At 53.0% G+C, this 21,760-nt stretch overlaps 1 protein-coding gene across 2 annotated transcripts; it reads left to right on the top strand.

The window, feature by feature from the left end:
* The first annotated feature begins 44 nt into the window (after nt 1–44).
* On the top strand, nt 45–21,458 carry LOC113927636 (NADH-cytochrome b5 reductase-like). 2 transcript variants are annotated; one of them, XM_027603622.2, is made up of 7 exons: nt 45–89; nt 2,917–3,208; nt 4,067–4,215; nt 7,037–7,124; nt 10,862–10,966; nt 14,232–14,435; nt 18,041–21,458. In XM_027603622.2, exons 2-7 carry the CDS (start codon nt 2,921–2,923, stop codon nt 18,242–18,244), a joined length of 1,038 nt encoding a protein of 345 aa, XP_027459423.1. In that variant the 5' UTR covers nt 45–89; nt 2,917–2,920; the 3' UTR covers nt 18,245–21,458. The 2 variants fall into 2 exon arrangements, with proteins under 2 accessions (XP_027459423.1, XP_027459430.1); XM_027603629.1 differs by lacking the exon at nt 18,041–21,458 and adding an exon at nt 14,528–14,636.
* The last annotated feature ends 302 nt before the right edge of the window (nt 21,459–21,760 follow it).

Below are 21,760 nucleotides of genomic sequence, written 5' to 3'. Positions count from 1 at the left end.
AGGTGAGACCCGCTACGCGCTTCCCGCCTCCCGGGGTGGGGGGGCGGCACCTGGAGGAACGTCGCTCGAGGGGAGGTGCAAGTGTGTAGGTGAGTGGTCTTGATAGATGCTAGGGTAGGACCGGGTCTAGAATACCAGTACTTCAAACCTGAATTTAGGGCAACCTTGACCGCTTACAGGCAGTTGAAGCTTGGGCAGGGCACTTCTCTCCGAGCCCCAATGTCCCTCACTGTAAAAATGGGTTAGAAGTGCGTAAGTTGCACAGCGCCCGGCCCGTAGTGGGTGCACTGAAGTCTCTTGCCTCACCTCCCACTTTTCACTGCTGCGGAGCCTTGACCGCTGCCCCTCCCCGAGCCCGAGAGTGGCCCTGCCCACCACACCAGCGCTGCATCGACTGCGCGCGCCCCTTTCCCAGCGTCAAGAGGGAGCTAGTTTCCTCCCTTTTCTTCGGTGTTTCCCTGTCTGCTTCCTAGAAGCAGGCCTGAGCTCTGGAGGTGTTCTTTGCTCCTTGCGCCAACACCAATTCATCAAACGCTTGCAGTGTGTCCGTCGCTGTGGGGAGCATAGGGTTTGCGTTGGTGAATAAAATAGCTATGGAATGTAGAGCGTATGGGCAGAAAGCAAGTAAAGTCAATAAATAAGCAATTGGAACACGCACATGTATTTCCTATTTCTTTTCCCCAGTTATTTCTCTTTTTAGCACTTAACACTAAATGTCGCGTTTTACATTTTGATCTTGTCTAATGGCTGTCTCTTCCACCAGAATGTAAACTCTATGAGTGCAGGGGGTTTTGCTTCCTCACTGCTCTATCCCTTGCACCTAGAGCAGTGCCTAGCACTAGTAAGTATATGCTAAATGAATCAATACACAACAGAAATAAATAGAATACTTGATAGAGAATGAGAAAGGGGAGGTTCAGGGTGGGTCTTTGAGAGGAAGTGACCTTTAAGGAAGGCCTGAAGGGTGGGGAGAATCATCCCACCAGAGAACAACAGCATGTGTCAAGACCTGGCTTAAAGATAGTGCTTCTTAGACTGAAGACGTGGAGGCTAGGAGGAGGCAGAAATCAGGTCTTTAAAGTTCATGACAGACTTGGCCAACTTCCCTGCCAATTTCCAATATACCAAAGAAAGTAGGGTAATGAAGACATGGAGAAGGTAAGTTTAAGGCAAATACTGATAGGAATAACCCTCATGCCATCTTGCAATTTACAATTAACAGAGCTTTCCCTTCTCTCACTTACCTTGCAAAAACTGCAGGAGTAAAAAAAGCATAAAGAGGGCTCCAGACTTCATTCACTCACCATACATACCTGGTCCATAGCACAAAATAAAAAGGGGTTGAATTGATATAACACCATGCTAGGCTGCAAGCTCTATAAAGGTAGAGAGCCCATGTCCTATTTATGTCTTGTGTCCCAGCACCTAACACTGTGCCTGGCTCTCAGACCTTATCTATAAACTAAATGAGCGCTCACCATTCACTGGAGGCTTCCATATGCCAGGCTTGTGCTTGGTGGTAGAACACAGAAAGAATAAGACATCATCCTTGCCCTCAAGGGGGTTACAGCCTGCTAAAACTTCCTGAAGTCATGGAGCTCATGAACAGTGGAACCAAATTTTCTGAAACCAAACCCTTTCTTGTATAAGAGTATTGCACACAGAGGGACTGCCCTTCTAAAACCAAGTGGTAAGAGGATTTGGACAAGTTCTGATCAGAAGGAGCCTGGGGCACCAGGCAAGGAGACTGGATTTGAGCCAGGAGGCAATCGGGGAACTGTTAAAGGTTGCTAAGCGGGAGACTGGTGTGATCAGAGCTGGTGGCAGGTGTGCTGATGGATGGTGTAGGGGGAGACTGGAAGCACATCCTCTGGGACCATGGGAAGCTCCAGTGTAAATGGACATGGGAAGGAGGAAAAGTAGTAAAGGTCTTAAAGGTTAGGAATCATGGGAAGTGATTGGTAACCGAGAAACAGGGCTTCCCTGTCTTTTAGGAGTAAGGGGACCTTGGGTGAGTTATTAAACCCCCCTGACCCCAGTTTTCCCATTTAAAAAATGACATCTCTAGTACCAGCCTCATTGTAAAGATTAAATGAAATGCAGCAATTTGGTGGGTGACTTACCTGAATGAAAGAAAACAGATACAAGGGGTGCCCGAGTGGCTCAGTTGGTTAAGCATCTGCTCTGGGCTCAGGTCTTGATCCCAGGGTCCTGGGATCAAGTCCTGCATCGGGCTCCCTGCTCAGCAGGGAGATCTGCTTCTTCCTCTGCCCCTCCCCCCACTCATGCTCCATCGCTCTCTCACAAAAATAAATAAAAAAATCTAAAAAAAATACTATTTAAAAAAGAAATGATTCTGTTGACGTAAAGGTAAAAACTGGGCAAAGCTGAACTATAGTGGTTAAGTTTGTATGCAAAGGTGGCAAAACTAAGGAAAAGCAAGGGAACGGTTATACCAAAGGTCAGGATTATGGTTACTTTGTGGGGGATGGGAGGTGATCAGGAAGGAACACGTATGAGGGGCTTCTGGGTTGCTAGCCAGGCTCTTTGTACTTTACTACATGGTAGTTACAAAGATGTTCCTTTCTAACATTTTAACTTATTTTTAATAGTTTTGATAATTATTAAATTGTACGTAACTATTGTATTTTATCATTTAAAATATTTTTAAATTCAGTGAGCTCTTCTATGTGAAGTGCTTAATCCAGCACTCAAAGCAGAGGAAGAAATCAGGAACTTTGGGCACCAGCTCTGATCATTGCGCCCTGTCTGCCTGCCTCCCCTGCCAGGCAGCAGGTCTCAGGGTTGATTTGTCCCTGAGCCAGTGCTCACACAGTTTGGCACCTGCAGGCCTCAGGGAGAATGGGAGCAGTCGAGGTTGACCAGAGTGTAACCCACATGTTTTCCCTCTCTCAGGCCAATGAGGGAGGGCCCGGGCCCGTGGCCTCACGGAGTCAGACCTCTTGTGGGAAGAGCACCAAGTTGTCCCTCCCGAGCTGCTCAAGCCCCACTGATGACGGAGGAGAGGGAGGAGGATGCCGATGAGGAAGGCTGGCTGCAGCTTCGGCCGGTGGAGCCCTTGCCCTCCCAGTGCTGTGGCAGTGGCTGCTCACCTTGTGTGTTTGACCTCTATCACCGAGAGCTGGCAAGGTGGGAGGCAGCCCGAGCCAGCAAGGACAGGAGCCTGCTCAGTGGGGAGGAGTCCCAGGTGAGGGAGGGCTGCTCCTCAGACAAGACGGGTCGGGGTGGCAGTGTCAGCCTGGCCCCTGCCCTGCACAGTGACTCTGCACGGCAGAGAGGTCCAGGTTCAAAACCTGACCCAGAGCTGGGCGTGGGGTCATCCCAGGAGTGAAGGAGGTTTGGGCATTTTACAGGAGAGAGAGCTGTGAGTCATGACATTCAGAGAAGGCTTCCTGGAGGAGGTGCAGGGGGGTGGAATGTTAAAGGCAGTGGGCTGAGACTTAGAAGACGTGAATCTGAATTTCTGCTCAGGGTGTGACCTTGGACAAGTAAGCCACGACCACTCAGGCCTCAGTTCCCCCACATGGAAAACGAGGATATTGGATTAGAGCATCTTAAGGTCCCATCAATTTCTAAATTCTGCAGATCTGGATTTTAAGCAGGTTTGAAGGATGAATAGGTATTTCATACATTGGAGATGAGTGTTCTGGATAAAGGGCACAGCTCGAGCAAATAAAGACTCTCAGATAGGAAGCAGCAGGGTATTCTTGGGAGAACAGAGAAAAGTTTGGCATCTGATGCATGGGAGAGAAAATGAGGCTTGAGGTTCGTCCACAGGGCCCTGCAGTGTCCAGCCAAGGAGGCTGCACTTTATCCTGGGGCTGAAGGAGCCACGGAAGGCTTCTGAGCAGGGGGAGATGAGTGTGAAAACCCCGGGCCTTCTTAGATCAGAGCATGAAAGGGAGGTGAGGCAGGACTACTCTCTAGTATAGGGAAAACTTTCCCACAAAGATAGATAGCCTGTCAGGGGTGGGGAGCGAGAAAGGTGCTTGTGGCTGCTTGGGTGTTTGTTGTGTCCTAGCTGTTGGGTATTTTCCTGTTGCAGAGCTGCCCATCCAAGCTGAGCCCAGAGACCTTCCTGGCCTTCCGCATCAGTGCCGTGGACAGACTCACCGAGGACACTTACTGTGTTCGGTTTGCACTACCCAGGAACTGCCAGTTCAGCCTGCGGCCTGGCCAGCACCTCATCCTACGGTACACTTGGAGAGTGGGAGGCCGAAGCTTTGCAGCCCCGCTTTGCCATTTGCTTGCCGTGTGGCCGAGGACAACTTGCTTAGCCTCCCTTAAGCCTCCATTTATCACCTTTAAGATAAACGTAGTGCTACCTGACTCAGAGGATTCTGGGATTGTGTTTTCATAACAACCAACAGCAGCAACAGTAACGGCAAACACTTTTGTAGCATTTACTCTCCAATGCACAGTTCTGCATGCTCACACCTAGGAACTCACTGAATCCTCACAAAACCCTGTACGTAGGTACCGTTATTATTCACAAGAGGAAACTGAAGTCAGAGAGGTTCAGTAACTTGCCCAAGGTCACACAGTTAGGAAATGGTGGAGCCACGATTTGAAGGCCAGCAATTTGGCTCTAGAGTCTGTGGTATTAATCTAATATTAGTGCCAGTTGAGAAGAAGGACGCTTGTCCTCGAGAATAAGGGACTTGCCAAGGATCACACAGTTTGTAACTCCTGCAGCCAGGCTTTAAACCCAGACAGCCTGGCTCCCCAGCTACACTCTACCACTCTTCTGAAGGTCCTTCCTCTTCCCAGCCTCTGGCTACTCTCTCCCCCAACCTTAATCCCCTCCCCTTGCACCACCACCCCCCCAACCTGCCCAGGGACAAGGGCCTTTGGGATCTGCAGGTAGAGGCATCTGCTAGATGGTTGACTCTGGGTGTGAGGCTCAGCAGAGAGAGATGAACTCTAGATGTGAGTGTGGGAGTCATCAGCCGGCACCTGGACGCCATCTGGGGGCATATGTGGTATGGAAAGAGGGAAGGACAGAGGACCGAACCCTGGCAACTGCAGCATTTGTGGTATCGGCAAGGAGGGGAGGGACCAGAAAGCGGGCAGAGGACGAGGAGAGTGTCTTCCTACCGGTCACACTGTAGCCACTTGCCTCATGCCAACCCCTGGTGTTGGTGCACAGTGTGCCCGGGCTGTGGCCTGGCTGGCTGTCAGGAAAGCTCACTATCCCAGTGGCTCCAGGGCAAGTCACAGCCCCATGCGACCTTCCATCCGTAAGTCAGGGATGCCCAGCACCCCCTGCCCTTAGCTTGGCCCCTCTTCTCCACCCTCTCTGCCGCCCCAGCGACATTCCTAACACGTGGAGCTAACCATGTCGCTCCCTTCTGGTGAGCCAAGGAGGCTTCCAAGGCTCCAGCTTCCTTTCCCACCGGGTTCTCCCTGCTCCTCCCTCACACTTGCGCCTTGCCCCAGCCTCGTGACCCACTCACCAGTTCCTGACCTGCGCTGCATTTCCTGCCTCTAAGCTTTTGCCCAGGCTGTGCCCTCTGCCCGGAATTCCTTCCTGTCCTGTCACCACTTCCACCTGTTGGTGGCCTGCCTCTTTCATACCCAGGAGGGTAACAAAAGCTCCAGGAGGCCTCCTGAAGCCCCCGGATGAGCGCGGCCCCTCGGCCTGGAGCATGTCCGCATTTACCTCTGTGACAGCAGGGGTCACAGTGCTCTTTGCATCCATGCCACGCCACAGGTTGTGTCTGTTATTTCCTTGTGTGTCCCCCAAGCATTTCTTGACTATTTCAGTCTAGCTTCCCGCTTTTGATACATTAGGATGGGACCTTTCAATTTTTTATTATTTTTTTAAAGATTGATTTGTTTATTTGAGAGAGAGTGCGCGTGCGTGACTGGGGGGGAGGGGCAGAGAGCGAGAATCTCAAGCAGAGTCCAAATCGCTCATGACCTGAGTGAGCCAATCACGACCTGAGCCAAAACCAAGAGTTGGACGCTTAACCAACAGCCCCCCAGGCGCCCCAGGATGGGGCCTTTTTAATCTTTCCACATGTCCAAGAAGAAAGTTTTGCACACAGCAGGACTCAAAAGAGGAGTGGCTGGGTGCTCCTGGGAAGCTCTGAGGTGTTGTGTGAGGAACCCGGCTCTGGAGTCAGAGCTAAGGATGAATTTTAGCTGTATGACCTCTGGCAAGTAACATCCTAAGCCTTAGTTTCCTCATGTGGGTTATTGGGGTTTTTGAGGGTTTTTTTGTTTGTTTGTTTGTTTTTTCGATTTTACTTATTTGAGAAAGAGAGAGAGAGTGCGTGTGCTCCCAAGCTGGGGGAGGGGCAGGGGTAGAGGGAGAAGCGGGATCCCCACTGAGCAGGGAGTGGGGCTCCATCCCAGGACCCTGGGATCACGACCCAAGCAGAAGGCAGACACTCAACCAACTGAGCCACCTAGGCGCCCCTGGGTTATTATTTGTTAAATGAGATAATGTGCACAATATGCTTGATGCCTAGTAGTTATTTGATACAACATGGCTGCTACTATTATTACTTGTGATTATCATCCTGGCCCTATTGTTGATAACATCGTAGAGAGGATTCATGCATGAGGTCAGGCTTTGGACTAGGGCACCTTTGAGGATCCTTCTAATTCTGACACTCCTGGTACATGGTAGTAAGTGTTTTAATAAACGTTAACAGTCTTTATCTTTCTCATCCTGTGGTCAAGAAGAGGTCAGGAAACACCATAGTGGTGTCCTAAAACCAGCTCACATCATCAGTGGACTCTTTGAAGACTTTCCCATCTGTGATCCCGGTAGAACCACACTACAGGGATACACATTGTTGTTCCCACTTTACAGAGGGGCAGCTAAGGGATCAGTGACCTGCCTGGGTCTCACAGCCAGCACGTGGCAGTGGGGGAGCCCAGCGCCCCTTTCCTCTGCTCCACCTTCAGAGAGGACCACTGGGGACGACCAGGCCCCAGTTCTCACCAGCCTGGCATATCGTTGAATGCCTGGCTGACTGCCTGACCATATACTTCTCTTTCCCAGAGGGAAGGTGGATGGCTTAGAAATTCAGAGAGCCTATACGCCCATCAGCCCTGCCAACGCAGAAGGATACTTTGAAGTTTTAATCAAGGTGAGCTGACCCATGTGGGTGCCCTTAAGATGGTATGGACTGGACTCCGTTTAGCAGCTGGGTCAGGATGGGGCAGTGGCCAGCCATATGGGAAAAGCCAGTGTTCACATGGGAGGAGGCTGGCTTGAGGAAAGAGCAGGGAGAGTAAAGGAAGCCTTCTCCCATCTCCTTCTTTCCCGGGGGGGGGGGGGGGGGGGGCCTGGCACCTGAGGCCCCAACAGACACCGATTTTAGGAAAAGGAGGCTCAGACTGAGAAAGGTTATGCTGTTCCCTCGCGCTTTCCCAGCTATTCATGGAGAGCGAGCACCGGGCCCGGGGGAAGGGGCAGCCAGGTCGCCTGGTCCCTGCTGTGTGCACTGGTTGCTGGGCTCCAGAGAGGAGTCAGATACAGTGCCCACCCTTGGACAGGGGGCCAGACCAGGGCAGGGCAGGGCACGACGATGGGATAGATGCCATGACAGGAGGCCCCAACCCAGTTCAGGGCAGCTGGGGTGCAGGGAAGGCAGCAGGCCTTCCTAGCAGAAGCTGAGTTTGAGCTGCGTGTTGAAGTGAAGGAGTGGAGAACCAGGAGGGAAGGGTGGGGACAAAGCTCTCTGTGCGGGGAGAGCACGCACAATGGCAAAGGAGGCACAGCGGGGAGAGCTGTTTGTTAGTCACTTGTCCCGGACTAGAAGGGAGTGAGCAGGCAGAAGGTGGGGCGTGGAGCACCTTGTGAACGGAACTACCCTGAGCCCGTTCTCAGGGAGTAGACAAGGGCCGGGGCATTGGAGTTGGGCCTTGAAAAAGGAATACAAATTGGCAGTGGCAGGGAGTGGCATTCCAGGCCTCAGCCTGGACAGATGACCAAAGGCAAGGAGGGGTGAGACAGGGTCTATGGGAGCTGTGCCCAGTCTGACGGGCAGGAGGAGGGGTGCTCGTGGGGGCAGCCGAGGTGGGTGGGGCCCTTGGCAGAGATGAGATGAACAAATGGCCTGGGTACAAATCCCCCCCACCCCCCCAGGACCCAAGGACTCGGCACTGGATGTAATAAGAGGTCTTGAAGATCCAATTATGTGGAAAAAATAATTAGATTGAAGTACACGAAACTTCTGATACTCTTAACATTTTTGACTTACAGAAACAGTGGGTTCATACAGGTCAACCTAATATATAGTCGACATCGTCATTTCCCAAACAGAATCCTAGGGAACACTGATATTTAAGAATAGCTTTCCCATCCTTTATCACCCTTGTAGGATGGGAATTATTATTCTCCTTTCATTGATAAGCAAACTGAGACCCCAGGAGGCCCCAGGCTCCGCAGGGAGTAAGAATTGTGGCCGGTGAGTGAGCCTGGCCTCCTGACTCCAGGCCCTGAGCACTGTCTTGACTCCTGCCTTCCCTGACTTCCGTCAAAGCCCGAGTGTTTATTCCTTCACACAGAAGCTTGGATGGGGTCCCTTCTCTACGCAACTGTTTGTCTGGGAGATCCCACAAATCCTCTCCAAATGGCCTGCTTCCCCAAGCTGCTTGTCTGGGTGTGTTTCTGTTGAAAGGATAAGCCTGGAGACAGTTCTTCAGGGCAGCTGGAGCTCTCCCAGCTGCAAGGCTGATTTTCTCCTTCGTTTACCGGAAAGCCTCTCTTTAGAGAGATGCTTAATTATCCCTAAGCCGCTGGCTGGGAAGAGCTGGAAATGTCTTTGCAAATTGGGAAGGCAGGCGGGTTTTTTAGGTTTCCCTCCCGTGTGGGATGAGAGGGAGGAACTCCCATTTCTCAGGCACCTTCTGGGCACCACGCACTCTTTCCAGCTCTTCATATTCATCATCTCTTTTCAACCTCATAACCTCGTAACCATCCTGCAGAGTAGATCATATTATCCCACTTTACAGATAAAGAAACTGAAGCTCAGAATGATGATGTCACTGTCCCAAGGCCCCTTGGGTAAAGTGATCCCATGCGGAAGAACAGAAGTTCAGTGTCAGCTCTGTTTAACAAGTATGTATTAAGCAGGCTCCGTGTGGGTGCTGAAGACACTGAAGAATCCTTCCTTTCTCCTTAAGTGCTATCTGTGCCATAGGGCTGCTCAAGCCACAGCTGGGGCTGTGCCTCCCCCCAAGACTGGGGCCAGAAAACAGGTGTGCTCGGAGACAAGCCTCCAGCAAGTTAGGAGGAGAACTGTAACCTCCCTCCCAGACTTCTTGCAGGAGGGCTGAGGCCTTCCCTTGCTTTATGCATATGGTACCCAATGAAGTCAGAGCTGCTACCAGAGGTAGCTGTGGGTACTTAAAAGCATGTCTGGTGACCAAAGCCCAGTCTCCTTCAAACCTGATTATATTCTCACTCCAGACACCCTTCCAGTCCTATCAGAGCTTCCCCCTCCCCCCTCACATTCCTGTGTCTTGGGTTGTCCTACCTTGACCATACCACACCTGATGCCCAGAACCCTCTTTGCCTTCCTGCTCCTATCCCTAGTGAATGCAATCTTTTTTTTTTTTTTTTAAGATTTTATTTATTTACCTGTCAGAGTGAGCACACAAGCAGGGGGAGCAGCAGAGGCAGAGGGAGAAGCAGGCTCCCCACTGAGCAAGGAGCCCAATGAGGGACTTGATCCCAGGACCTTGGGATCATGACCTGAGCCGAAGGTAGGCACTGAGGTGTCCCTAGTGAATGCAACCTTGCCTAACCTACAAGATCCAGCTCAAACACCTCCTCCTCCAGGAAGCCATCCTTGATCCTACTCCATTGGAAGTGACTGTACCTCCTTAGGGTTCTTTCAGCATTCTGTCCTTTTCATGGGGTATTAGGTAGTCTCTACCTTGAGTGTATGAGACTTTGATCACTGCTAGTTTGTGAGCTCCTTGAGGAGAGGTCTTGAACCTGGATTGATTGATTGATCCAATTCATTCATTCATTCATTCACTGAGGTATTTATAAGTCTTTCCCAAGGTTCAGGCACTGGCTGCCTTCATGGAGCTTAAGGTCTAGCTGTCTTCCCTGCAGCCCCAGCATGGTGCCTGGCCCAGAGTGGGCAGGCCTGCAGGAAATGTGGACTGTCCACCCCCATGAAGGAATCCCCTCCACAACTTTGACTTTTTTCAGCCAGCCAGGAGACAGTGACAGGTAACGCAGAGGTTGCAAATGAGTAGCCTGCAAACTGATTGCAGCACAGAAATATATTTGGTTTGGGCCTACACAGTGTTTAAAATTTAGAATTAATTTCTGACATTTCAAAGATGGGAGATTTTACATGAAAATTTGGGTCTCCTGCCCCTCTTAGAGAATCAGAAGATAGGGCATCATCAGCCCCACAAACTATATCCCGGAATCTGCAAAGCAACTTCCTCCTTTAGAAGGAGCATTCATGTACTCACCAGTTTACCACAGTCCCCACCACCCCCTGTTGTCTCCCTGATACTGAGAGTGTCAATTGCCATTAATCATCTCATACCCAGTTCTTTACTCAGTGATGTGACGTGCAGGGGCCCCTGTAGTCGTGTGGGTCTGAGACCTCTGAAGGTAAGGCTGTCGGTCCTGTGGTTCTTATCCCAGTCTCACCATTTCCTTTCTGGAGAAGCTTCTGGGCCTCATCTGAAAATTGGGAATGACAGTCCCAGCTCTGGGGTGACTAGGAGGATCCTCTAAGATAGCACCTGTCAGGTGCTTGGCCTGCCGGAAGGGCTGCACGTTAGTGGCTCACGTGGTTTGTATTGGCAGCATGTACGTGTTCCAGTGAGATCCCCCTGTGTTTGCTCCCAGTGCTACCCGACCGGGTTGATGTCCCGGTACGTCAAGTCCTGGGGCACAGGACACACAGCTTTCTGGCGAGGACCTTTCGGCGATTTCTTCTATAAAGCAAACCAGGTCAGTGCCAGCACACTAGGCTCTCGGGAGATGCCTCCTGTCTGAGCTTCCAGGACCACGGTTTCCATGTGTCAGGCTGTAGAATTGCACTGGTGTCATTCTCCTGAGCCCAAGCCCGATCCCAAGAGTGTCCTTGGGGTTGGACATGGGAGGAGACGGAATGGGCACTAAGAAACAAAACTGCCTGCATATGCTGTAGAACTATCTGGGGTGGCCCATTGCTTAGAAAATCCACACTCACGTACTTGGTACTCAGGACACCTATGCCGTCAGACCCTCTGATTATCTTTCCACTTTTACATTCTAGTTACAAAACCATGGAGACCACTCTCTTAAATACATCCCATAGCTCTCTGCTTGGGAGCCCACTGCTCGCCAGCCTGAAGGCTCTTTCCCCTCATTCTCCTGGCATGTTCATCTCCTTCCCTGATGTGCCTGGGAAGAATTAGTAATTTCTCATCAGTTGGTGCATATCTGGAAGGAAGCTTGGCAGTGTGTACCAAGAGTCTTAAGAATCTCCAAATCCTTTGACCCAGTAATTCCACTCCTGGAAGTCTGTCTTGTGGAAAGAATCCAAATGCTGCCTCTTGTGCACATGTTCACAGAGGCTTTATTTATAATAGCAGGAAATTGGAGGAAACTGAATATCCAGCCATGGGGGAAGAGTTAAGTGCACTGGGTTACAGGTACTTGATAGAATATTATCCTGGATTTTAAAATTATGTTTATAAATGATGTTATACGCTTATGCTGTAAGCATATAACAAAACTGAATATACAACAGGTTGGGAAACCAAGTTTAAATGCACAGAAAATATATGAAAAGAAAATGCAATGCAATGTCAGCGGCTCTGGGTGGTAGAATTATGGGTGATTTTTGTTTTCTTCATTATACCTTCCAAATCATCCACAATGAGCACCTATTACTTTTCTAATTAGGAAACAAAGCAAAACAAAAGCAAATGAAAAAGAATGAATCATTCCTTTCTCCCCATTATTTTTGTTTAATATAAAAATAGTTTTTGTTGGTTTTTTCCTTATTACAAATACAGTACATTTACATTACCAAAAAAAAAAAAAAAATCAGATTTAGAGAGGCAAAAAGAAGAAAAGAAAGAATACCTGTAGGCCATCTACCCAGTGCTCCCAGTGCTACCCAACTGGGCTGATGTCCGGTACGTCAAGTCCTGGGGCACAGGACACACAGCTTTCTAGCGAGGACCTTTCGGTGACACCAGTCTCACTACCTTGGCAGAGAGCTTTCCAGCTCCCCTTCCACACACGGGTGAAACACCCAGTACACACCCATGTACGTGTGTGTAATAAGTGCATGCACCCACTACCATAGTATTGTTATACTATGAGACACGTGTGTGGTGCTGCCTACCTGGGCCAGGCTCTGATGTTCACACTTGCCACGCTAAAACTTTATTTTCTCCTCACCACAGCTCTTAGGTCTGCTACCCCTGCTTTACAGACATGTACGGGTGTGCAGGTTGTAATACCTCTTGGGCAGCGTGCTCCTAGTTTCAACCTTGCTTAGCCTTGCATTTTAGCTGAGGGTGTCCCCGTGTCCCCCAGGGCCCTTGAGAGCAGGGACCGGGATTGTCCCTGTTTCCCCCTGACCTAGAGGGGACACCTGATGCACATTGTCTTGACCGCCCCTTCTGGGTGGGGCCTGCCTGCATCCACAGAACCGCCCTGCTGAGCCCCTGCACTTCCCATCCTGAGAGGTTGTAGGGCCAGGCAGTGAGGGAGAAGAGATGGCATCTCACACAGAAACATTTGGCTGCTGGGATGGCCTGAGGCGTGGTTCTGTGCCCGTGGGGACGCAGGGCGGCTCCGGCCCTCTCCCTGGCCCTGTCTTGCTGCTCTGTAGTCGTCTTCATTGTAGATGGCTATCATGGCTGCCATGAGGCTGGCACGTGAGCATCTGTCTCTGCGTTCCTTCCAGACATTCGCAGGTCTCCATGTGGGGCCACACATGGGCGGACAAGGCCCTGTCCTCCAGAAGCTCACCGTGTGATGGGGGACAGACACCCACACCAATGGTAGCAATACAGCGTGACCGATGTCCGTGAGGAGGGGGCACAGAGGACTGTAGGGATGCAAAGGAAGGACCCTCACATGCTCCTGGCTTGGGGAAGACTGTCCAGAAGAGACCCCGAGTGGTGCTGGGGGACAGAGGAGGAGCGCGCGCGCTGGGGACAGGCACACAGGACAGGGGGTCGCGGCCAGCAGCAGGGCTCGGTGAGGGAAGGAGTCCAACAGTGTGAGCACCAGGATTCGCACCAGGAATCTTGATGGCATCTCGTTTAATCCCCACGACAATTCTGAGGCACATGCTACTGTGGGGGAGGAGCTGTTATTTTTTTTTTACCCATGAGGAAACCAAGGCTCAGAGAAGTGAAAGCACTTGGGCAGATCATATGGCTGAAGATTTAGACCCAGGTTTGCATGACTGATACTCGAGGAAGTATTTCATGCAGCAGTGTGATATGCACTAGCTGTCGATAAAGCTAGTGGAAACTTGGACTGCATTCCCAGAGGCCTAATCTCTAGAATGAAGGAGGTGACTACCTTGCTGCATAGGTCAGGCACTACCCTTTAAAGCACTGACCTTAAAGAAGATAAGATCACGCCTCTTAAAGAGACCTAGAGCCAGGAGATGGCTTCGTGGATTCGATGATGGGTTGATGAATTGGGGCCTCTTGGGGAAGAAATTCACTTTCATTGCATGGTTCTTCTGTGCCAGCACTGTGCTGGGCGCTTATGTATAGTAAGTATCTCAGTCTAGAGAAGAGCAGGCTCAGGGATCCATGCCAGGGCCCTCAGATCTCTACAGGGCTGCCCTGGGGCAGAGAAGGCAGCCCAGAGGGCAGAGCTGGGGTAGGGGTGGTGGACTAGGCTTTGGCGGGAGCAGCTTTCAGCTCAGTGTGAGGTGGAAAGACCTCTCCGGCAAGGAGAGTCAGCCTATAGCAGAGCAAACTGCTTTGGGAGGTAGTGGGCTCCCTGTCAAGGGAAGTGTGTTAGCAAAGTCCTGTGGAGATGGACAAGAGAGCAAACTGAGCCACTTGTAGGATGAGCTACACCGTTTTATGTTCCTGTTCAGCCTCCAGATTCCATGATTTCTGTGACACAGACCTCACAAGCTGTAGACTTTCACAAGAGGACGTAGAGAGGGGACCTCAGATGGGTGGGACCCCCAGGAAGGGCTGTGCTGTGGGTGGGCTGAGGCCTGCCATCTCCCCATTCTGTTCCCCAGTACGGTGAGCTCCTCATGCTAGCTTCAGGCACTGGCCTGGCCCCCATGGTGCCCATCCTGCAGAGCATAACAGACAATGCAGAGGACGAGACCTTTGTCACCCTGGTCGGCTGCTTTAAGACCTTTGAGGGCATCTACCTGAAGACCTTCCTCCAGGAGCAGGCCCGTTTCTGGAACGTCCGAACCTTCTTTGTCCTCAGCCAGGTGAGCCCAGCGTGCTGACTTCCTTCCCTGATTGAGACTGTGCCGGCCCCTTGCACCCGTCCTGAGGATCTGCTGTGGCCTCCCTTCCTCAGGGGCCACAGTAGGAATCCCTGCTGCCAGTGGGAACTGCCACCCTGTGCCCGCAAGGAAAGCAGGTCTGGTTCCATTTGGTGTGTGTGGATGCAGGAACTGACGCTCAAGAGGTGAAGGTGCTGGCCTGTCCGTGCTGCTGGCTGGGGTGAAGCCAGGACTGGAGCTCCCCACCATGCTTTACTGCCTGCCCGATCCCCCCTGGCCTCACCAGGTATACAGGCTGGGGGCCTGCATGTGGAGTCAGTGGGCCAGGCCGCAGATGTCCCCAAGGCCGGGATAGGCTCCTTCGGGGCGGGGATCATGTGTCTGGATCACCAGGTGCTCCTCGGTGCTGGGCAGGGTGCCAGGCACGGAGTAGACACGCACGCCATCAGTGATTGGTGAGCAAGCGGATCTGGGGTCACCGCATTTATCCGGGCCCCCCCCCCCCCAGCACTTTGTCCCTGTGCGGGAGGAAAGCTGCTTCCAGACTCTCCAGGCTGCAGATACTTGAACTAGAAGCAACCCTGCCCCTCAGACTCCTCCTCCCTGCATGCACTCAGGCCACCTGCCCGCTCCCTCCCCTCTGGCCCACAGTCAGGGCCCATCTCCTTCCTTATGCGAAGCCAGGCCCTGAGCTGCCTTCCCCTTGGTCTGCAACTTTATTTCTCTTCGTGCGCCCCCAGGCTGGGCTCCCTGCTGGGGCCTCCCCTCTGGTCTGTGTTGCTCAGGGTTGGCCTCACTGCCCAGTACTTTGGAGCACCCTTCTCATCAGTTTCCCTACTTGAGGCAGCTTTAGAGTGTCCCTGAAGACTGGCGTGATCTTCCCCATCATGACTGGGTGGGGGGGTGTCAGGAAACCGGGTTTCCCTTCCCAGTACCAGGGGTCTGGGATCCTCAGTGACCAGGTTCTGTGGGCCTCTGCATGGGACTGGAGACTCAGTGGCGTGACCATGAGGAAGGCCATGCTAGGTGAGCATCTGCAGCAGCAGGAAGTGCCGAAGGCCGGGGTATGAAGCAAAGGTTAGTGTGCAGCCCAACTCTTGTGTGCCCGGGGCGGCCCTGTCAGCTCCGCTCGAGGGCCAGCTCAAGGAAGGTGGTAAGAGTGGCAGAATCACCCAGCTGTTGACCAGCCTTCCTGTTCCCTGACCGCATGCCAGGTGCCCGGGATAGGCAAATGAGGAGGACCTGCCCCCTGCCTTCCAGGCCCTCACCTTTCTGTGGGGAGACAGCCACAGGGATGGCTTCACTGAGCACTTTCTCCGTGCCTGGCACTGTTCTAGGCACTCTGTGTGTGCTAAATCGTTTAATCCCACCACAGTCTTAGACGGCTTGTCCTACCATCATGCCTGTTTTGTAGAGATGGCACAGAGAGATTAAGAACCTTGACTAAGTTGGTGGAGAGTTAGGTGTGAACCCAGGTGGTCCTGCTCCAGACGCCCTGCTTTTCCTGCCTGTTGGTATAAGACAGCACAGGGAGAGGTGACACATGGAGGGTGCTGACGATGCTGGCGGCAAGCAGGGAGGGCTTCACAGAGGGGCTGGCATTGAGCCTGGGCTTGAGGGCAGAGTTAAAGTTGACCAGCAATAAAGGGCCCTCAGCCCTGGCTCAGGGCTCTGATGATGCCAGTGGCCTGGGGCTGGGCAGGCAAGTGGGCTGGCTGTCAAAGGCAGGGGCAGGTGAGAGGCCATGGACTGGGAGGTGCCTCCTTGACCTAGGATGCTCCCTGGCCTACCCGGGCTGCAGCCACAGCGGTCCCACAGATCTCCCCCTTTAGCCACTCCCTGCTAGTTGGCCCTTCATCTTGCAGCCAAAGGGCAACACTGACCCCCACCACCACCCTGCTTCCAGCCCTTCCCTGGCTCTGCACCGCTCTCAGGATGACGGCCCAGCCCGCACGGCTGCACCAACCTCCGTGGGCTCGTCTCCTGGCCCACCCTCCTGGCATGTCCCGGCGCCACGGTCTGCTGGTCACGCTGCAAGGGCACCGTGCTCTTCTGGCTGCCGGGCCTGCGTGTGCTGATGCTGTTCCCCCTTCCAGGAGCACTTTTCCCCACTTGTTCACTGAACACCTACCCACCCCTCACATCTCTCTGCTGGGGTGGGACTCTATCCGGGAAACTTCCCCAGAGCCCCCAGACTGGCGTAGGTGTTTCTGCTGTCATAGCCAGGACTCTCCTCCTTGACAGCATCTACCCTGCGGCGCCATCCCTGATTATGGGTCCCGCACCCCACCTGGGCAGCAACCAGACCCACTGCATCTCTGGGTGTGCAGTTGGGGGAGGGGACCTATGCCAAACTAAACTAGCCTGTGGGAACTGGGCAGCAGGAGGGAGAGGGGAGGCCGCTGGCCCACAAGGACCCTTTGGGTGGGTCAGAGCATGGAGGGGGTGTGGGAAGATCCAGATCATCAGAGCGGACTCCCTGTGAGCACAGTAGCGGTGTCTTTAGAGGGCCCCTGGAGTCAGAGGAGCTCTGCGGCACGGGCCTCCGAGGTGCTGTGAAGTGTGCCCGAGGGGAGGCCTACACCTGTCACAGTGGCTCACAGAAGTCAGGGTCACTCAGCTGGGACATGGTGCAGAGCTTAGACTCCAGCCCCCTCTCTCCCTTCGCATCTCTCTGCTTAGCCCCAGAAGCTTAGAAGCTCGCCTTAATAGGGTCTGCAGAGGGGATGGTCCTGTTCTGTTTTTGTTTGTTTAGATGCTGGTTGCATGGTGTCTTGTCTCCGTTAGAAATCTCCAGACTACATATACTTACTGATTTGTGCGCTTTTTCTGTACGTATTGTACTTCAATGGAACGTTCACTTAAAAAAGAGAAGTTCCGCCAAGTAAGCTGGAGGTGGAGCTTTTCTTTCGTAATCCCGAAGATGCAAGCCACCAGCGAAGGCTGGAAGAGCAGAAAGATGCCTGGGTCACTCGGGGCATCGTGCACCCTGGAATCCTACCTCCAGCCTTTTTATGTGAGAAATAGCGCGCCCCCCCTCAGTTAAGGCACTGCTGCCTAGGGTCCCTGACACACGCAGCCAGAGCGGGACCAGGAGGCTTGTCTGATTTGAGCAGCCGCCACATGCCAGTGCCTAGCACCGTGCCAGGCACAGAGTGGCCCTCAGGCAGTACTTGTTCCGTCAGTAAGGTCATGAACACTGTTACACTCCCAGGGTGATGGTGGCGGGCAGCCTTACAAAGGTGCTGGGAGACCCCCAGTCTTGGGGAGAAAACATCCCCCTGGAGTGACAGGGACAGTGGCCCCTGAGAGGCAGCGAGAAGTGTGGGGCCTGCCTCTCTGCGTGTCCTGGGATGTGCCCCCTCCTCCCTGTGCCTCCCCTGTCATGGGAGGATAAGCATCCCCCCACCCCCGGGCTTGTTATGAGGGTAATCAGAGCCCCGGGGCCAAGAAGCCCCTGGCCTGTGGTAGGGCTAGCTGAAGGTTGCCTTCCCACCCCTCTGCCTCAGTTTCCCTCATTCAACAGTGATCTGCATGAACTCTGAAGACTTCCCAGCAGTCACACGCATGATTTCTCATTGTCTCAGGAGAACTCCCTGGAGAAGCTTCCCTGGAGTTACCGGGAGAAGACCTGCTTTGGCCGCCTGGCCCAGGGCCTGATTGAAGAGCTGGTTGGCTCCTGTCGCAGAAAGCCATTTGCATTGGTCTGTGGCTCAGCGGAGTTTACCAAGGACATGGCCAGGTGCCTGCTGTGCGCAGGCCTGGCCAAGGACTCCTACTACCTCTTCTAGCCCTGGCCTCCCTTTCAAAGCCCAGGCCAGGGTCCTGCCACTAGAACACTGGAAGAAGCACAGACTGGAGTCAGAAGACATGGAGCGCAGGTCTGAGGCCCCATCGCTCACTGGCCGGGTAACCTTAGGTGAATGTCTTTACCTCTGTGCACCTGCAGCTCTCCCCTACCTCACAAGGTTGCCAACTCCCTCAGGCAGACATCTTGCTGTGTGGAGGAAGATGAGGCTGCAGGAGCCCCAGGGAGGGGGCATGGGAGTCCGGGAGGACTCCGGGGAGAAAGCCTGGTCCATGCCAAGCCCAGGATGAGTAGGAACCGGCAGGAGGAGGTGCAGGAGGAGCTTCCCAGGTGCCTCAGATTGGAGGGCTTGGGGACTCCCATCCCACCCTGCCCTAGAAATGCCTGCTCTAAAACCTGCTTTCCCTGGAAGCTGCGTGTCCCTGCTGTGGCCTCAGGGTTGGCTCAGATGCATTGCTTGCGGAGTGTTTAGGGAATGACCATAGGGGGTAGCTAAGAGCTGTTTGGAGGAGGAACTTGCCTTATGTATCTCCTGTGCCTCAAGCCTGACACAGCGGTCTCAGGTTCTGTGACCTGATCACATTCTCTGGGCAAGGTGGGCCCTGGACTACCTTTATTTTGTACTGGGCCCAGGCCTTTCCTGCTGCAAACAGCTTCGCTCTCAGTCTCCCCTTCCCTGGCTCAAGAGGCCCATTCCAGAGTCCTTTCCTGAGCAAAAGAGGTACAGAAACGAACACCCCCTCCCTCCTGTAGGCAGCCAGCTCAGCCCGCCTTCAGCTCAGGAGCCCTGGTGACGGTTGCTATGGAGATCTAAAGGATAGAGCAGGAGTCAGGAGACCTGGGTCCCTCTCCCTGCTCTGCCCACTGAGCCACTGCTGATTCCGCTCCACCCCCACTGCCCTCCCACCGCGTCCCTCCATCCTGCGTGGGGCAAGCCCTCCCCTCGGACCTGGCGCTCCATAATGAATCCTGCTTTCCACTGCCTGGCCTCCACCGTGCTGCCTCAGCTGGGGCTGGCTGCGGGCGCTCCCGGAATTGGAATAGTAAGCCATGAAATCTCAGAATCAGAGGACCATGGACTCAGTTAGAACTTTATGGTCGTGAAATCGCAGCCCTCCTCACACCAGAGATAAAGTCCGGGACTCCAGAAGCCATCCCGTCTATTAGACTCATTGTGCGAACGGGGACAGCCAGGCCCATGAGGCGAAGAGACGTGCCCAAGGTCAAACAGTTTGCTGCAGAGCTGGCATGAGAAGCCAGGTCCCCTGATGGCGCCTGTATGGAGAGTTGAGGTAACCGGTGATTTTCACACCGGGCTCCATAGGACACTAGGGTTCCGGGCAAGGCAGCAGTGAGGGGACAGCCACGCGGGGTCTCCAGGCTCCCTGCAACTAGAGCAGTTTTGTGTTCATCCCATTAATATATCGGGGTTTGCGGTCACCTCCATTTGTGAGAGGGTTTTCCTGCATGGCCCAAAAAGTTGCAGGCACATCTCCAAGCTGGGCCATGTCCAGGAAATAACCCTGGTGGGCATCTGGGGGTGCCAGAGGTTTCACACTCAGACTTAGGGGTGGTAGGGAGTCCCCACGTAAGAAATGAGGGTCTGGGGCGGTTCTTTTGTGTCTTTGTCCCATTTTGTATGTTGGGTGTTTAGACATTAGACACAGCCACTCACTGATAACCATCAGCCCCTCTTGTCCTAGAACGTGCCAGCCTCCCCTCCCCTCACCTCACAGGGCGTCCAGACAGTCTGGGTACAGTGGGGTCTCTTATCATGGGACGATGGTGAAGACCCAGCCATGCCCTTGATACCAGTATGCCAAAAGGCTCGTATCATCCAGAGACTGGAAAGCTCCTGCCTTGCAAGATGGTAAGCTAGCCTTAGAAGGGGACCGGCTGGGGTGTGTGAGGATGGACTGTCTGAATTGGAGGCAAGGCTCTGTCGGCTAGCCAGTTCTGCCCATCCCTCCTGATGAAGCCACACCTACTGCATGGCATTGGGGGGGGGCATGCCATCGGGGTGATGGCAGCCAAAGGACGCCCGCCTGAGTTTGGCCCCCCTCAGTATTTTGCCTGCAGCTCTTCTGTGTTCCCCCTCGCTGGTCTCCCAGCCTCTCCCCTCACGCCCTCCATACTGCCGCCAGACCTGGTTTTGCAACTCTGATAGGAACACTTAATAGGGGAGAGAGGAGGAGCAAGATGGCGGAGGAGTAGGAGACCTAAATTTTCGTCTGGTCCCAGGAATTCAGCTGAATAGGGATCAAACCATTCTGAACACCTACGAACTCAACAGGAGATCGAAGAAAAGAATAGCAGCAACTATCTGAACAGAAAAGGGACCACTTTCTGGAAGGCCTTTGGAGCCTGTGCATGGTCCAACTGCTATTCATCCTTCAAGTCCCACCCTAGATGCCTCTTCCTCCAGGAAGCCTTCCCTGACTTTTCCAGGACAGTTTAAGAGCATTTCATCTAGGCTCCCACAACCCCTCTCCATTCTCTAGAAAAAAATTAAACCTCATCACACTAAAAAAAAAAAAAAAAAAAAAAAAAAAAAAGAACACTTAACATGAGAGCTATCCTCCTAACAGAGTCTGTGCACAGTACATTATTGTTGACCGGAGGTGCAGTGTTGAACAGCAGATCTCCTGCTGATCTGAGCCTGTCACTCCCTTGCTGAAAATCCTTCAGTGGCTCCCTGTTGCCCTAGGACACAGCGTCGCAGCCCTGCCTGCCTCTCCAAACTTACTTTCTATCCTTGGCCCCTCGCCCCCAGCTCTCAGGTTTTGCCCCAGCACTCTTGCTCCCGCATCAGTATGACCCTTCCCATTTGCTGCCCTCTGGGTCTGGGCCGTCCTCCCCGCCCTCCCCTCTTCTACTCGCCTTGGGCTCCTCATCCTCTGAGGACTTACTCGGCTCACTATCCCTTCCTCTCTGAAGCCACGCCTGCCTCCACCGCTGCAGGCCAAGTTGGCCAGCAAGTTCTTGTGCATCCTGCTGCGGCGGCGTCTCTGACTGCCTCATTCGCAGGTGAGCACATCATGGGGCTGTCCTGGGGCCTGTGCATTGTGTCCCCAGTGTGGGAGTGTGCTCAGCACATCCTGAATGTTGAATACCCACATAATAAACAGGGAATATACATGGAGTACTTTACAGTTTGCAAAATGCATCTCCTCTATGTTGAAGCACCGTACCGTCCCCAAGACGCACACTATTTTATTACCCCAGTCCACTGATGAGGAAAACCAAGTTTCCAAGACATTAGGCAATTGTACAAGGGTGACGTCGAGATGCACAAATTCCAACATGCTGCAGTTGGTATAAAGGTTATATGTGACACGTTAGTGCACCAGGAGACGCGTATAAAGATTTTCTTTGCTGCACCATTTGAAATAGCAAATAAAAACTGCCCATACGTCCATCAATAAGAGAATAGAGAAATAAATTGTTCTATATTCATCCAGTAAAATAACACATAGCAGTTAAAATGAACGAACTAGAT

Source organism: Zalophus californianus, chromosome 4 (genome assembly GCF_009762305.2).
Source record: "Zalophus californianus isolate mZalCal1 chromosome 4, mZalCal1.pri.v2, whole genome shotgun sequence".
NCBI classification, from domain to species: domain Eukaryota; kingdom Metazoa; phylum Chordata; class Mammalia; order Carnivora; family Otariidae; genus Zalophus; species Zalophus californianus.
The sequence above is the reverse complement of the archived record's forward strand: the minus strand, read 5'-3'. Positions and strand labels throughout refer to the sequence as shown.

Excerpts from the sequence above, each read along its gene's own strand:
- LOC113927636 (XM_027603622.2), top strand. The coding sequence starts at position 2,921 with ATGAGGGAGGGCCCGGGCCCGTGGCCTCACGGAGTCAGACCTCTTGTG. Across the intron at positions 10,967-14,231 it reads TCTTCTATAAAGCAAACCAG|TACGGTGAGCTCCTCATGCT; the intron begins GTCAGTGCCAGC and ends TCTGTTCCCCAG. Across the intron at positions 14,436-18,040 it reads CCTTCTTTGTCCTCAGCCAG|GAGAACTCCCTGGAGAAGCT; the intron begins GTGAGCCCAGCG and ends TCATTGTCTCAG.